Genomic DNA, 17,851 nt, shown 5'->3' on the forward strand with positions numbered 1-17,851 from the left:
TTATGAATTATATATAAAAATTACTAAAGAGCACTACTCTTGTTCAACACCACATCAAATCTCATTTATTTAAATTTAATAAATATTATTTCGTATCGCTAACTAGATAGAGTAACAACTTATGTTATGCTTGACACAAAAAATGACAAATTCTAACACTTAATTTATATATTAATTTTGAGTAATAATATGTGCACTTAATATATGCATCATATCACTATTTTTTAAATCAGTGTGATATCGGTTTTAATAAATATGATTATCTAATCTTAACGGTCGAGTGTAGAGCTGTAAATGTGGGCCGCCAGGCCGGGCCCACATTTTTCGTGCCTCCGGTAAATTTGGGCCAGGTCGGGCCCGGCCCATATTCAATTCGTGCCGTGCTCGTGCCGGCCCATTTTTGAAAGAGTAGGCCCAGCACGGCCCATGGGCCCGGCCCATGTTGTGCCGTGCTCGTGTCGTGTGGTGCCCAAGTCGGGCCGACCCACTTTCCTTATTCGGGACGGCCCACTTTCTATATTCGGACCCACTTTTAGGCCCACTTTCTATATTCGGGCCCAAATTTGGGCCCACTTTTAGGCCCACTTTTTTTTTGCTAAAAAATGTAAGGATGGAGAATTGAACCCTCCACCTCATCTTTAACCATCAATGGACTTACCACCAAACCAAATACATTTCTTTGTTTAAATTTTAATTTTAAATATTTTTATGTACTTTTTAACAATGTTTTACACAAAATTATATCAAAGATAATTATTAGAATTTAAATACCTACTAATAAATGCTAAAATTTAACTAACAAATCTTAAAATAAATTAATATAATTATAAAAATATAAACATTAAAAAAAATAAGACATATATTATCATTTTAATTTATTAATTATTGACAAATAAAAATTTATTATGATTATTAATGTCAAAATATCGGGTTTTTTATCGTGTCGTACTTTCAGGCTAGTTTTTTCGTGCATTCGTGTCGTACCTTCGGACTTGTCGTGCCGTGCCGTGCTAAGCCCGTGCCGTGTCGTGCTAAGCCCGTGTCGTGCCGTGCCTGGCCCAAGCCCATATTTTTTCGTGTGGTGTCGTACTCGTGCCCGGCCCCCGTATTTACAGCCCTAGTCGAGGGCACGTACGATTACTAATTGGATTTACTGTATTAACTTTATTCAATTAGTTTATGATTAATAAGAAAGGGAAATAGATTAATCTCTTTTTCGGCGGAGTCCGTTGATTGCGGTGGAATAAAGCGCTCGGACATTGAGACTTACCTTTTTGACCACTTCTTCAATTCTCAGTTTCTCTCTTTATACCATTTGTTCTCGTTAAGGAAAAACAAAAACAATAAAAACTGGAACGCACCTTATATAATTATTTTACACCCAAATAGCCACGAAAAACTTACAAATTAAGTAAATTTGCATGTTAGTATCATTATTTGTGGAAACAAAAATTAAAAAAATAAATAAAAAATTTTGATTTTGTTTTACTGGCTACTGTCGGTGGAGCTTTAAAAATCAATTCCAGATTGGAAAATAAAATGGGCACAAGCTAATTTTGTCGAGTTGTCGAGTACTTAAATTAAATTCAGGTTTACAGTTCATTAATCTGATGATTGTGTTTTACTGCCAATTTTCTGAAATCATTTGGACTTTTGCATTTTGCTTCTCATTATATAGACCCGTAACTCTTTCTCTATCAATACAAACTCTCTCTCTCTCTCTCTGTACCAGCATTGCCATTTCTTTTCTTACTAATAATCCACTAACTCTGTGGAAATTAGAGAAAAAGGTTAATGGGTTCTTCCTTTTAAGTTGTAAGAACTGATTTTCTACTCTTGGGTTTTCGTCCATTTTCATTTTTTTGAGCCTTGTTAATATGGAGAAGGTTGTAGCTACTCTGTTTCTGGTCTTGCTCTGTTTCCCGGTTGCTTTTTCCGGCCATGACTACGGTCAAGCTCTGAGCAAGAGCATTCTGTTCTTTGAAGCTCAGAGATCTGGTTACCTTCCTCATAACCAAAGAGTTAATTGGAGATCTAATTCTGGTTTGAACGATGGAAAGGCCAGTGGGGTAAGTAACCGAAACAATGCTCTGTTTTTCTTTTCATACTGCCAAAAGATAGACCATAGTTTCTAACTATATATATATAATTCAGGTGGATCTGGTTGGTGGGTACTACGACGCCGGTGACAATGTCAAGTTTGGACTACCCATGGCATTTACAGTAACGATGATGTCGTGGAGTATAATCGAGTACGGTAAGCAAATGGCTGAGAACGGTGAGCTCGGGCACGCCATGGATGCTGTCAAGTGGGGAACTGACTACTTCATCAAAGCTCATCCTGAACCCTACGTTCTCTATGGAGAGGTAACCTTTCAAACTCTTCACTCACATTATTTATGTTTGATTCTTAGTTTTTGTTTTATGTGTTATATCTTAAATCATAGTTCAAATCCTAAAGTGGGATTTATTAGTAATTAATTAATTATTTAATTAATTAATAATATTATAATTATTACTTCTTTAAAGGGTCATTGTCTTTGTCAAAAGAATTAATTAATGAGATTTTTTTTGTGTGTAGGTGGGAGATGGTAACAGTGACCACTATTGCTGGCAAAGACCAGAAGATATGACCACTGACCGAAGAGCTTACAAGATTGACCCGAGTAACCCCGGATCGGATCTCGCCGGAGAAACCGCCGCCGCCATGGCTGCCGCTTCCATCGTCTTCCGCCACTCCAACCCCGCCTACTCTAGCGAGCTCCTCCGCCACGCTCATCAGGTTCTTACTTACATTTTCAACACTTTTGATTATTACTTTTTAGTTTTTTTAGTTTTTTTTAAAAAAAAAAAAAAAAAAGCCAAGTGCTTAAGTGGAAGGTTGGGGAGGGGACCACTTTAGAGTTCACTTACGGCGCATAATAGCTAAGTACGCTATCATCTGAGAACACTGACAATTGTAGTATAGTCCATCACAGAAACCTTTTAATGCGCTTTAGGCGTACGTTAGCCTGTAGCCAGTGTTATTCCGATCCGCATTTATTATCAAATTGCCTCGCACAGTACTTTAGGTGCGAATATTCATCAAAACGACGTCATTTTATTTTTATTACAAATTAATGGCATTGGCGCATATATTGGATCGTGAGAGACATTACTATATTGTATATGCCAGTTGTGAACCGTACACGTGGAACCGATCCAAGTCATGTGCTCCCAGTCACGTGCGAGTCATTGTCGGTGGTTTCTTATTTCTTAACGGCCACTAACAGCTCTCGCCACTACTACTACTACTACCCCACGTTTCATATCACCTTCGTTGTCTTTTTTTGTTTGTCTTTTTTCCTAAAATACCCTTTTGCTTTTCTGGAATTACTCATGATCCAAATCTAACGGTTGTCGTTTTTCACTACTTTTCAGCTGTTTGATTTCGCCGACAAGTACAGGGGCAAATACGACAGCAGCATTACCGTGGCCCAAAAGTATTACCGGTCCATCAGTGGCTATTATGTACGTAGCTTTCAGGCCCAAAAGTGTGAGCCCATTAAAATGTACTGTTTTCTAATTGGGCTTTTGTTGTTTTATAGGATGAGTTGTTGTGGGCCGCTGCTTGGATGTACCAGGCCACTAACAACCAATACTACTTGAGCTACCTTGCTAATAATGCTGAAGCCATGGGAGGAACTGGCTGGAGCATGACTGAGTTCGGTTGGGATGTTAAGTATGCTGGGGTCCAGACCCTTGTTTCCAAGGTACACTTCTACTTCTGTATTTTACTGTACTATAAACTTTATTACGATAAACTATTAATTCTCTGTAGTTATTAAATCTTAAATTTTTATAAAATAAAACTAACAATTTTAAATTATATCAAGTTTAAAAATTGTATGAAAGGAAGTGATCACGGAAAAAAAAATAATAATAAGAGAGGAAAGTGTAATGATAGGTATCTAAACATAATACATAGTTACGTGACAATTATACAGAAGTTTTAAACTTTTATGCACACTAAATATTATACATAGTGTCAATTAAACAGAAGTTTTAAACTTTTATGCACACAATGTTGCTAAGTCGGCTTTAACCACTGTAACTTCCTCGATGTTGAATATTCCATCAATTCCGGTAGGTGTTTTTTGCAATAATAGGGAGTGGTTTCTCTTTATCTAATGAAGTTACTAGCGTGATAATTTATCTTAGTCAATTATATCTATTAAAGCTGAGACTCACTCTTTAAAAAATAGTGTCACATTGCTATGTGTATATTTTGAGTGCGCATATTATTACTCGAGAGAAAAAAATAACGAGATTGAAAGTGATAAATAAATTTTGTTGTGAAAATGGGTGAAAAAAAAGATGTGTGATAAAATATACAATAATAAATAGAAAATAATTGAAATTGTATATATAAATTGATAAATAAAATTATATAATACAACATATTTCAACTTTTTTTTGGTTTATATAATATAATTCATATCTAATAAAAATTAGACATTACACATTGTGTTATAATAATGCAATATAAAGTCTATACCAAACATACGATTGTATCTGATTAATACAATAAGAATTCTTATACAGTGCACCAAACATATCCAAAGTTTTTTTTTTTTTATTAAAACTTTCTACTCTTTTGTGCAGTTCTTAATGCAAGGAAAGGCTGGTCAGTATGCACCAGTGTTCGAGAAGTACCAGCAGAAAGCAGAGTACTTCATGTGTGGTTGCATTGGAAAGGGTAGCCGGAATGTTCAGAAGACTCCCGGCGGCCTTATCTTCAGGCAGAGATGGAACAACTTACAGTTTGTCACAAGTGCTTCTTTCCTTTCCACTGTCTACTCTGACTACCTCACTTCTTCCGGCAAATACCTCAAGTGTGCCTCCGGCACTGTTGCGCCCTCTCAGCTTCTATCTTTCGCAAAGTCTCAGGTAATCAAAGTTAAATGAGCTATTGTAAAAATCCCAGATGATCAGTGTTCTTAACCATTGAAATGTTGGGATGAATTCCATTTTGTGTTTGTTATGTATTTGACAAAATGTTTTAGATAAGTTTTTGGGGACATGTTGATTGATTATATTACATGTTATTTTTTAGGTGGACTACATTTTGGGAGACAACCCCAGAGCAACTAGCTACATGGTTGGGTATGGGAACAACTACCCTCGTCAAGTTCACCACAGGGGTTCCTCTATCGTTTCCTACAAGGTGAATTCTAAGTTCGTTGCCTGCCGAGAGGGTTATGCTACTTGGTTTAGCAGCAAAGCCAGTGACCCCAATCTCCTTACAGGTGCCATTGTTGGTGGCCCTGATGCTTATGATAACTTTGCTGATGAAAGAGATAACTATGAGCAGACTGAGCCAGCTACTTATAACAATGCTCCTCTTCTTGGCATTTTGGCTAGACTCAGTAGTGGGCGTACAGGTTATAACCAGCTCCTCCCAGGTGAATCTGGATAACTGTTTTCTTATTAATCTTTGTTGCTTTGGTTTTTTGTTTGTTTATTATTATTATTAGCTCTAATGTCGATTTGTCATTGACCTATGGATTTTTGGCTATTTTCAGTGGTTGTTCCAGCTCCGAAGGTTGTTACCCCACAAAAGCCAAAGGCAGTTAACCCACAAAAACCTGTTCCGCAGCCTAAAACAAGCCCTGCAACTCCAGGTACAGCCTTCTAAATTGAATGGTTTTTGTTTGTGTATCAGTTTTAGCATTGCAATTCATATTACAAAACTGGGATTATTGGAATGAGATAATCTGATTCTGGAGCTTATTTTGCAGCTTCATCTTCTGGCCCAATTTCGATACAACAAAAGATGACAACTTCATGGATTTCAAATGGAAAAACTTACTACAGATACTCAACTGTGGTGACCAACAAGTCCTCTAAGAATGTCAAATTCGTCAAGATTTCGATTAACAAACTCTATGGCCCAATCTGGGGTCTCACCAAGAGTGGTGATTTCTACACATTGCCATCATGGCTCAACAACATACCTGCTGGGAAGAGCCTTGAGTTTGTTTACATTCACTCAGCTTCTCCAGCAGATGTTGCAATCTCAAGCTACACATTGTCTTAACAAGGAAGACAAAGATACACCAAGGAAAGGAGTTTTCAAAGTTTCTGGGGTTGGATTTTATAAGATTTGTGCAGCTATATACAAATGCAGTCCAGAAGGGTTTTTTATTTTTTACTTTTTTTCCTTTCATTTCTAAATTGTAATCTTCAACTGTGATTTAGGATTTTAGTAGGCTTTACAGGATGATATAAGCTAAAATATGCTTGAAAGAACTGGGGGAAAGATAGGAGCGAAGAGACAGTTTAAGAAAAGTGCTCATCCTCTTTCACCTCCAGTACACTATTTATATAGACAGATTTGAGAGAGAGAGAGAGATGAGAAGTGATATTTGTTGACTTCTCATATATTATACCAAGAAGTCTATTTGTACTTCATAGCAAGCTTTGAATGTGTTTTCTTTTTGTGATTGTAATGTTGTAAGCTCTGCAACAACATTTGCCTTTTCAATTCCAATATGAATATAGTTTGTGCAGTTTTAATGTGTCTACTTACTTTTTTAACTTTCACTATTTTTTTGTTGCAAAAAGAGCTTGTTTCATGGTTGAAAATTACCTTGACCTTAGCTAAGTTCATGACACTATACATATCATCTGAAAAAGATACCATTGTTGGGCTTGATACAGTTCGGATTTTTATTTCAAATTTTCTTCGGAATAAATAGTTTATGATAGAAATATAATCTCATAAACGACAAAAAAATGAAATATATTTATATATATATTTGTTTCTATTGTAACTAATATAATCTTAAAAGAAAAATTCAAAAATTAATTTAGCAATAATGATATAATATCCCTGTTATAATTTTTCTGGAATAATATGATGAACAAGTATTATTTGTTATGCACCAAGTACCAAAAGATGAATGAGAGCATCGATAGTTCCTAAACATTCGTTACATCACTACAAAGTTTCATCTATCTCCTTAACTTCCATACTATTCAAACAATAGAATTTAACAGAATGTAATCAATCACATTATTACACTTCAAATTAAAGCCAAAAGAGAAACAAAAGCAATCACTCACAATTCATTTAGACCCCTTAAAAAAACATTAAAATTAATAATAATTAATAACTAGAAATTATAGTCAGTTATCTCGATTGATTGCATGCACGATTATTTACTACAAAGATTTCATATAACGAACTTATCAATTACTTGTACTCATAATATCAGTGAACCGTTTTTATAGTATTTATTATAAATATTCTATATATATAACTTTGTTTTACTATGAACTTTTTAAATTCGTTTCTTACAATTTTAGTCATCTTGTACCAATACAAGATTGTAGTCACAATAATGAATTTGAGAATTTTATGATATTCATATAATAATAGTAAACAATCAATGTATACACAAATTCATCTCAATTATTTATTTCATAAAATATTGTATAATACATATGCTTTCATGGGCACCATTCCTAATAGGTGTTTCCGTAAGTAGGTGTTTCTATAAGTGTGGGGAAACGGAAACAAAAACGGGCAACGCCTGTAGCCTTGTGCCTGTTGTTGTAGTCCTCTACAATATCGAGCATTGCACCATGCTGTAATGCCCCAAATTTCCTAATAAGGTTTAGGACCTTGATTAGGAGGCCGGGAGGGCCATAATTTATTTATTATAGTATTTAATGATTATATGCATGTTTACGTGACTTATACTATTATATGATGGTGAATGCATGCATATGGGCTCATATGTTAATTATGAGGGTAATTTGGCCACTGTGGGCGTAACTGTATATTTTGGGTGCATGATTGTGATTGATTAATATAGCCACATTATAAGGTGGATTGGTTCGAGCTAATCGACATGAGACGATCATGAGATGTAAGTGTTCGGTCTAGTCATAACGGGTTTAAGTTCGGGGATCGGGGTGAGTCTCGGGGTGAATTTAATGATTAGAGCATTACCGGGAATTAAAGGGTAATGGGATATGATTTATTGGTATTTGAGAATAGTGGGAATTGGAGAGCGTTAATTATAATTAACGGTATAGGTTGGAAAGGACAATTTTGCCCTTGGGGTGATTTTAGAAGCCTTAAGTGACCTAGGGGCATTTAGGTCATTTGGCAAAGGATATGTATCAGCCTTTTGAGTTTTAGAAGGCTGTGGAATTGTTAAAAAAAAAAACAGAGCATCAATAACCTTCTTCCTCTCCCTCATCCGTGTATCATTTTCCTTCCTTTTCTCTTTGGAATTTTGGAGCCAACTTGAGGAGTTAAGCTAGGGAATCAAAGGTGGGAGCTTAGGGTCGTGATTCAGCCATTAAAGGGGAATCAAAACCAAGTTTGAGGTAAGTTTCAGCCATGGAATCCCTGGTTATACTCTGTTTTTTATTTCAGTTTCAGCTTGTGATTTCTTGATAAAGAGTTGGAATTAATGGAAGCTTAATTGAGGTTTAACTTGGGTTTTGATGTGGGTGAGTTGTAGATGAGATTTGGTGGTTAAATTGGGTATTAGGTTGAGGTTTGGGACTAGTTTCGAAGGGTTGGTTTCGAAGGAAAACGCAGGGGAAAGCAAGCTGGTGCTTGCTGGTTTTGGTAATGGGCCGCGGCACGGCTATGGTGAGCCGCGGCCTACGTGCGTTTTTGTGAAGGGTTTGGCTCTGTCAGGAAGGTGAGCCGCGGCGTGGCTATGGCGAGCCGCGGCCCATCAGGGCAGATTTGGCCAGAATAGGGTTTTTGACTTAGGGATGCTTACCATAGGCCTCAGGGTTGATCCTACTACTTGGTTAAGTGGGGATTGATGTCCCGGAGGCTAGATATTGGTTTGGGAACTTGTGTTGATCATTTTTATTGATGGTATCCTATATTTGGTTATGACTAGGTGACCGCTAAAGGACTAAAAGTTGATCGTTCTCAAGGGTCGTTCTTTAAATCGTTATAGCTGGACTTTGAGGTAAAAAAACTGCACCCTGTGTATATGTGACATGCATGGCTATTATGATGCATGTTGGTTGATTATTGAGTATGACATGCGGGGTTATTATTGATGCATGTCGGTTGATTATTATGTATGACATGCATGTCTATACTTGATGCATGTTGGTTGACTATGAAACATGACATGCATGGCTGTTATTGGTGCATGTTGGATTGCTAAATGTATTGCATATGATGCATGAGAAACATGTGATTAGGACATGCTTTGTATACTGGGTATGATATCGTTCAGGGCTTGAGCCTCTGTGTTTATGCATAGTCCTGATTGTACTAATACCTGTTAAGTAAGCATGCTGAATACCTTGTTTGTGGATAATAGACATGTGATATATGTTTGGTGGCATGGCTTACCTGTGTATGGTGCTGACTTATTAGTCAGAATCGACAATGGTGTCAGATCCGTCTGTGAAGCTGTGACTTATTAGTTAAGTTCACCACGGGCTGAGCACTGGTCGTGTTTTACCGACCCAAGGGTCAGAGGTGGCAGTGCGTTGTAAATGCCGGGCCAAATAAAGGTTGGATCCAATCGAGGTCGGCATTGAATGACTCATATGGGGTATTAGTGCTGGACCGACCGGAAGGTCAATGAGCCCTATAAGCGCTTGCTTGGTCTACGACCAGATGACTATAGCCAACGTATATGACCCCGGTGACCGTTTGTCACATGGCTAAGGGACGTTGTCCATAGTTTCGACTCTAGGGTCGTGAGGAAGGTTATGTTGGTGACTAATCACCTTGCACCTGTCCTAATCAAACTTCAGAAAGAATCACTTATCGGTTAAGCCCTGGTGACCCTATCGTCACATGGCTAGAAGGAGCGATGCTCGTTATTGTGACTTTTGGCTATTGTCACCTATTTGCTTGGACTGGTAGTCCTGAATGGTTATTATGATCGTTGTTGATATTATATCATGCTTTATTGTGTTTTCTTGCTGGGCTTCGGCTTACGGGTGCTACGTGGTGCAGGTAAAGGCAAGAGGAAGCTGGACCATCCTTGAGTTGGAGAGCTTAGGTGATGACATGTACATATGCAGCTGCTCGTTCGCCACGACCGAGGTTTAAAGTGGAACTAGGGTTAAACCCTGTTTTGCCGCTTAGAACGGCTTGTTGTAAATATTTTTTTGTAATAAACTCTGAAATTATATTTTCGGGATCCCAATGTATATATTAAACGTTCTAGTGAGACGTTACATCTTAATCAAAGTTTTTAATCCCTAAACCGCTAATCATACTTAGTTCACGATTTTGGCCAAATGACTCGGTTAGCGAGTTTAGCACTGTTTACAAGGCACACCGTAACGGTCCCTGGAGTTTGGGGCGTTACACATGCAGTTTCTAAGAGCAACAAAATTGGGCATTGTCCGATTCCGTAGGTCATAATAAAAATAAAATCAATACTAAAAAAATAAAAAATTATAAAACTTCATTATTCAAAATAATTTAATAACTTAATTACACAAAATGCTGTCAACCATTAAAAAAAACAAATTAACATAAAACTATAAACACAAAAATTACTTATCAAAATAATTGCATCATGTTCTTCTCAAGTAATGAAACAATAGTCATGAAAAAATACACGATAGTCAAATATAGAAGCAAAATGTAGAAACAATTGCATCATCTTCGTCTCTAACCAACTTATTCAAATTTCACCGCACCATTTCTCTCCTATAACATCATTCAATGCCCATTACCATTCAATGCCGAAAAGAATGTCATAATTCAAGAATTGTAGTAGTAGTAAACAAGCATACTAAATCTAGTAAGGGTTTATACTTTTATATAGACTCTGTATTTTGTCTCATTACATGTTTGGACCATGTGTTTTGATAAATTATTTTTTGGACCCTATGTTTTGTAGTTCAAATAAAACCCTAAACTCGATTTTGACCAAAGTTTTCTCAACTGAAATCACAAATAATTCACCAAACTAACAATTTAGAACAAAAATAAAAGCATTCTACTTAAAAACTGTGTTGTTATATTCAATTTTTTATTCATCAAAATTGAGTTTAAGTGTCTATTTAAACAATTTTACAAGATATAGAGTCTAAAAATAAAAATTTTAAAATACAAGATCCAAACAGGTAATTGGAAAAAATACATAGTCCAAATCTCGAATTATACTCAATTCTAATTATAATGTGTTTTTTCAAAGGCATGATAATTCCAAACTAATATTCACGACAACACAATAGCCATCTCACTCACAAGACATATTAATCATATACATGGGATTATCTCTATATGCTTTAAGAAAGGTAATCTAACATCATCGAGTGGAATGGTTTCAGCCCGCCCTACACCTAGAGTCCTTTAGTCGAAGGATCCCAATTTGTAAAATTATTATTAAAATATTTATATATATACTGTAATGCCCCGGAATTCCTAATGTGGTTTAATGGCGGGATTAGTAGGCCGGGATGGCCATACTTGTTTAAATATGTCATTAATTGGTAATATGCATGTTTATGATAATTATATTATAATATGATGTTAAATGCATGCATGTGAGTCCATATTTGATTATTGTGATGTTTTGGTAATTTGTCCCGTTGAATGCATAATTGTATATTTGTATGCATGTCGGTGATATATTGTTGAGACCACATTATAATGTGGGTCCATTCGAGCTATTCGGCATGAGACGATCATGGAATATTAATTAGCGGTCTAGTTATAACAGGTTTAAGTTCGGGGCTCGGGATAAGTCTCGGGGTGATTTTAATGATTAGAGCATTGCCGGGAATTAATTGGTAACGAGATATGAATTATTGGTGTTTGAGATTATCGAGAATAGCGGGAATTGGAGAGCGTTAATTATGATTAACGAGATAAGTGGGAAATACCAATTTTGCCCTTGGGAGCCTTTAGAAACCCTTAATTGACCTAGGCGTATTTTGGTTTTTTCACCCCTAGGATAGATATAAACCATTTTAGGCTGTAAAAGAAGTAGAAAAACAGAGCATCTTCAAGAGCCTTCCCGTACCTTTTCTCCTTCAGTGTTCTTTGTGATTTTTGAACCATTCTTGAGGATTTAAGCTTGAGAAGTAAGCCTTGGGAGTTTGGGAGAGTGTTCCTCCATTGAAGAGCATCATAAGTTGAGCTTGGGGTAAGTTTCTAGCCATTGAATTTTCTGGTTTGCCATGTTTTGGTTATAGTTTTCTGTTGTGATTTCTAGGTTGAATACTTGGTTTTGTTGGGAGATTTGGCTAGGGTTCTTATGGTTGTGATGTTTGGGGTATGTTAGGATGGTTTTTGGGTTCATTTGGCACAAAAAATGGGATTTGGAAGCATTGGAAACGGGTTGGAATCGGAGGAGTCGAAGAAGAAAGATTCAGGGGAGTTGCAGTCTGAGGGTAGCGCTACAACGCCCACCCTAGGGCGCTATAGTGCTACACATGACTCTTTTGGGCATTTTGGGGGTTCTGAGAATAGCGCTAGGGCGCTAGGGAGCAGCGCTGTAGCGCTACTCTGTTCCTTCAGAATCTCGTTTTGAGTGTTTTTAAGTGTTTTTGGCTCGGGGTTTCAATCCTTAAGGCCTGGGATCGAATTTACTCACCGTGTGGGCATGTTTCGAGGTCCCGAGAGTGGTGTTTAGGTTAAGACCATTTCAATGTTGATTTTCATTAATGGAGGTTATGATTGGTTGTGATTAGGTAACCGCTAAGGAACCAAAAGGTCGATCGTTCTCAAGAGTCATTCTTATAATACTTCTCGCTCGAACCTGAGGTAAGAAAACTGCACCCTGTGTATATGACATGCATGAGTGTTGTTGAGGCATGTTGGTTGATAAATGTGGACATTGATTGCATATTAAATGCTAGTGGGTGTTGTTTACTTGTGTATGGCACTGATTAGTCAGGGACGACACTGGTCGCGTATCACTGACCTAAGAGTAAAAAACGGCATAAGCATCCTGAACGCAGGGCCGAATGAAGATTAGATCTAATCGATATCAGCATTGAATGACTCTAAGGCATTAATGCTGGACCGACCCTAAGGTCGATGAAACTTATAAGCGCTTGACTAGTCTATGCTAGTTACTTAGAGCTAAGGCCTAAGGCCTAGGTGACTGCTTGTCACATGGCTAGGGAACAGTGTTCCATAGTTATGACTCTAGAGTCATGAGAAAGGTTATGTTGGTGACTAGCCATCATGCACCTATCCTGATTAAGCTAGTGAAAGGTTCACTTATATGTTAAGCCCCGGTGACCCTATTGTCACATGGCTAAAGGGAGATGTTCCCATCTTGGTGACTTTTGCGACTGTCACTTACTTGTTTTGGACTGAAAGTCCTGAATGGTTATTATGATCATTGTTGATATTATATCATGATATATTGTGTTTTCTTGCTGGGCCTTGGCTCATGGGTGCTATGTGGTGCAGGTAAAGGGAAAGAAAAGCTCACCCAACCTTGAGTGGAGAGCTTAGGTGGTGATGTGTACATATGCGGCCGCTTGACCACCACGGCCAAGGAGTTCTCAGAGGAACTAAGGGGTTTACCCTATTTTTTCCGCTTAGGTCGGCGGGTTTGTAAATTTGAAACAGTAATAACCATTTTGAGTTGTAAATAACTTGTAAATGTTTTTATGGGCCCATGAACAGTTTTATGTAGTTAATAAAGTATATAATTTTCTTTTTATTGGTTTTCTACCTTAGTCTGCTAATAACACTTAGATGCACGTTTTTAACCAAAGGGCTCAAGTAGCGAGTCAAATTTCCGGTTCACCGATCACCGTAACTGTTTTGGGGTAACCAGAGCGTTACATATACTAGATATAAACAACGTGCAATATGTACATTTGTTTATTTTCATTTATAGAATTTATTAATATTTTTATTAAATTTATGTTAATGTCATATAAATTTTAAATAAATATCTTATTTTAATTAAATAATTTATTTATTTTTGTTTAAGTTTATGTTTGTTGTAATTTTTTAATTTGGGAGTGACAACAATAAATTATATATTATATGTTTAATGTTTAATGTATTATTAAATATTATACGTGGATTTTAAATTTAAGTTTCTTGCTAGTTTTTTTAAAAAAGCAATTTGTTGCTAACTCACAGTAGATTATATTTTATGTTTAATATAATATTATTCTAATAAGTGAATTTAAGTTTAATTAAGTTTTATTTAAGTTATAAAATGTATGATATTATTTTAAAATAATTATCATCGTAAAATATCTCAAAAATATCATATTTTAATTTATTTAATTATTTATTATTTTAAAATAATTATCATTATAAAATATCTCAAAAATATCTTTTTTTAATTTTTTTAATTATTTATTTTATTTTATTTTAAGTGTTTACAAACTACCTTTAAATGTAAAAATCTTCTATTAAATATAATAATATTCCATTAAATTTAACATTAAAAAAATAAAAAACTATTAATACAAAAAATTTCAGTTATCTACACACTTATTATATAAAAGAGATATATATAAAAAAAAGTTAATACTCCAATAATATTAGGACCGGTCCTAATGAATGGTTTGTGAACGGTGAGGCAGTAGAGAACAAAGTTCTACATTATAAATTGCATCTCTATGCTTCTTGGTTGACACAATCACTCTATGAAGCATAATATAACTAGAATACATATCCACACGTTTCGTCGCATCTCTTTTAATAATTAAAATATATATTTTTAATTTTTTTTCGGAGATTGTGTAGTAAAGTATTTTTCATACTATCCACACAACATGTTCTTTATATGGATACGTGAGTGCATCTTGACTCCAATTATTTTTATGATATTATTTATTGTATAATGAATAATTTAAGTACTGCAAAACACAAGTCCAAAAAGCTTGTTGTATGCGTGTTTTTATTTATTTATTATTATTATTATATACTTTGTTTGGTCTTTTATTAAAAATCTAAATTATGTATAAAAAAAATTATGTTTTGTGTAAGATTTATTTTGTCCAATTACTCATTTAAATCTTTTAATTAAAAAAAATAACTTTTAAACTTTGTGGATGTCAAAAATTTAAAAATAAAAAAATATAGATCAATTATTTAAATGCTGTATTTTGACTATGTATTTTATAATAAATAAATTATATTAAACTTCTCATCCCTCTGGATGAGATAAAAGCATACTCATTACATCATTTATAAAAGAGATATAGAGATATACATTACATCATTTATTTGGTTTTCTCTTTTTATATATATAGATTAGATATCTCTACTTACTATATATTTCTGTTCATAAACATTTGTGATCTTTTATAGTTTCGGATTAAAGGAATAACTATGTATTTATATAAATGTATTTTTCCTTTTTCTCTTTTTTCTGTAATATAGACTAATTTGCATGTAAACATTATATTGTTGTACGTACTAGTCAAAACTGATGTGCCTTCTGAAAATGGTCGAAAAAATATTTATTATTATATGATATATTTTTTCTCATAATGGCCGAAAAATAAAAGAACAGCATGCATGCTTTTAATCACAAAATAATAGTAGGATTAAGCATAAATACCATAAAAACCACTTTTAATCCACACATAAAATGAGCTACTGAAAGTGCCTGTTTTACCATTTGATATGCATAAAAGCCTAAGTGATGAACTCTATAAGGTATGTAATAAAGTACACAAGAACAACAAACCTAACCTGTTTTTTTAAAAAAAAACACAAATTGTAAGAAAGAAACGAAAAAAAAGAAAGAAAGCAAATATTAGCAAATCTGCTTCTTGAGATCGACAACTATGACACTGATATTGTCTTTGCTTCCTCGGGCCATGGCGAGCTCGGCCAGCAGAGCAGCTGCCTCTGAGGCAGTAGTTCCGGCCAAGCCATCGTCGGAAAACATTGTCTTGATAGGGCCATCAAAACAGCTTCGAACAACCTCACAAGCAAAGTCGTTTGACATGAAATCCCACAGACCATCGCTTGCTATCACAAGGAATGCATCTAATTCATTCCGCTCGTACACACTCACCTCTGGTTCAGAGATCACGAAAGGCCTCAAATAATGATCCCCTGCATTACCCAAAAACAGACAAAAACACTATTATTATAAACATTCATATATAAATATATATATATACATATTCTATAGAACCAAGTTATAAATATATACCAATTGATCTTGAAGTGTCAAGTACTCCAAGAACACGGTAACCATTCCAGTTTATGATTCTTCCTCCTACTGCTTCCACTCTCTCCCTCTCATGCGGCACATCAGGCTACCACAGTGGATATAATAATAACAATAATCAAACACATGAATTTATTTATATATATATGATTATATTTTATTTAATGATAAATTATAATTATAGTAACCTTGTGGTCACGTGATAGAGGCACGGCAACTCTATCACGACACAGCACAGTCCTGGAATCCCCGCAATTGGCCACCACAATAGCCTCTTTCCCAACCAGAACAACCATCGCCGTGGACCCCATCGTGTTCAGAGACATAGCCCGGCCAACGTCGTGTATGATCTCAACGCCGCCGCTTCCGCCGTCGTAGATGTTTCCGACCTCCTCGTCCATTTTCAGAAAGCAATAACTCATTACCTTACTCCAATCCACTGTTCCACCATCGTACCCGCGAATCCTCGCCTCCACCCTGTGATGGAGCTGGTCCCGGCAGGCATTCGCCACGTCAGACCCGCCGTGACCGTCGTAAACACCGAAGAAATGATATGATGAGTCGATTTCCACCACCGCCACTGCGTCCTCCATCACTCGTCGCCGTCCGATCACCGAAATCCAACCGTTCGACACATGCGGTAGAGTCCTTGTGTCTTTGTGGTATTCTTCTTCATTATGATTCCCCATATCGATATTTATTTTTTCCAACACCCACTCGTCGTTCTTTATCCCATCCGGCAATTCCTGCTCTTTGTCAACGGCGGCGTCTGTGAACTCAAAGGGATTTCTCGAGCTCGAACCTCCGTCGCAAGAAGTAACCTTTTGAAGTAGTCCTCTCATTCTCTTATTAGATAAATCATTACGAAGATCATCTGAACCATAATCGATTTCTTGCAAATTTAAGCTTTTGATGGGCTTCGTCGGCGTCCTCAGCTTCCTCCTCCGACAATGGTTTCTCGGTATGGAATCAGATTTTTTCTCAATGATCTCTTTCATCTATTGTTCTTTCTCTAAATTTTTTTAGAAAGATTTTCCCTCCTATATATAGGCTGAAGCTGCTCTCCATTTCAAAATCTTAAAACTAATCTGAACCGTTGATACGAGAAATCTATTAGATAGCTGCCATCTGTCTCTCCCGCCAATAGTTCTACTGAAAAGTTGGATTTTTGGAACGACATGGACTTCTGAGATTGGAGAAATTGACACGTGGCAAGAGAATTGAGGTCGAAGTTATTAGTTTTTGGCGGGAGCTGTGATACGAAGAGGTGGGTGAAGTGGCTAGTGTGACATGTGGGTCAATTAATCAAACGTGGCGCTCATAAATTTTGCGGTGCAAGCCTTGCAGTTGCTTGCCTCTTGCCTTCTCACAAACTTGACTCAATTCTATAATTAGAATTATAATAACGTGGTTTTTCAAACGCATCTTTGGTATAATATGATACAGTAATGCCTATATTCTTATCTTTGAAATAGTTACTTGACCTGACCTGATCTTTTTTTTTTATGATAATTCCAAACTAATCTTCACGACAACACAATAGCCATCTCACTCACAAGACATATTAATCATATTTATACATGGGATTATCTCTATATGCTTTTAGAAAGGTAATATAACATCATCGAGTGGAATGGTTTCAGGACCCCAATTTGTAAAATTATTATTAAAATATTTATATATAT

At 35.9% G+C, this 17,851-nt stretch overlaps 2 protein-coding genes across 2 annotated transcripts; one reads left to right on the forward strand and one right to left on the reverse strand.

Annotated features, from left to right (window-relative positions):
- Positions 1-1,661: 1,661 nt before the first annotated feature.
- Positions 1,662-6,559, forward strand: LOC133778591 (endoglucanase 6-like). Its single transcript, XM_062218570.1, has 9 exons — positions 1,662-2,069; positions 2,155-2,367; positions 2,582-2,782; positions 3,421-3,510; positions 3,588-3,752; positions 4,645-4,929; positions 5,096-5,444; positions 5,565-5,663; positions 5,781-6,559. The coding sequence occupies exons 1-9, from the start codon at positions 1,878-1,880 to the stop codon at positions 6,077-6,079; spliced, it is 1,893 nt and encodes a 630-aa protein (XP_062074554.1). The 5' UTR covers positions 1,662-1,877; the 3' UTR covers positions 6,080-6,559.
- Positions 6,560-15,735: 9,176 nt separating this feature from the next.
- Positions 15,736-17,106, reverse strand: LOC133834109 (protein phosphatase 2C 51-like). The gene is made up of 3 exons (XM_062263614.1): positions 16,355-17,106; positions 16,149-16,254; positions 15,736-16,048 (listed from the first exon to the last, which is right to left on the reverse strand). Exons 1-3 carry the CDS (start codon positions 17,006-17,008, stop codon positions 15,744-15,746), a joined length of 1,065 nt encoding a protein of 354 aa, XP_062119598.1. The 5' UTR covers positions 17,009-17,106; the 3' UTR covers positions 15,736-15,743.
- Between the last annotated feature and the right edge of the window lie 745 nt (positions 17,107-17,851).

Source organism: Humulus lupulus, chromosome 5 (assembly GCF_963169125.1).
Source record: "Humulus lupulus chromosome 5, drHumLupu1.1, whole genome shotgun sequence".
Taxonomy (NCBI): domain Eukaryota; kingdom Viridiplantae; phylum Streptophyta; class Magnoliopsida; order Rosales; family Cannabaceae; genus Humulus; species Humulus lupulus.

Coding starts and splice junctions, on each gene's coding strand:
- LOC133778591 (XM_062218570.1), top strand. CDS start 1,878: ATGGAGAAGGTTGTAGCTACTCTGTTTCTGGTCTTGCTCTGTTTCCCG. Junction 5,445..5,564: donor TTATAACCAGCTCCTCCCAG/GTGAATCTGGAT, acceptor GGCTATTTTCAG/TGGTTGTTCCAGCTCCGAAG. Junction 5,664..5,780: donor AACAAGCCCTGCAACTCCAG/GTACAGCCTTCT, acceptor CTTATTTTGCAG/CTTCATCTTCTGGCCCAATT.
- LOC133834109 (XM_062263614.1), bottom strand. CDS start 17,008: ATGAGAGGACTACTTCAAAAGGTTACTTCTTGCGACGGAGGTTCGAGC. Junction 16,255..16,354: donor CTCTATCACGTGACCACAAG/GTTACTATAATT, acceptor CCACTGTGGTAG/CCTGATGTGCCGCATGAGAG. Junction 16,049..16,148: donor TGACACTTCAAGATCAATTG/GTATATATTTAT, acceptor TGGGTAATGCAG/GGGATCATTATTTGAGGCCT.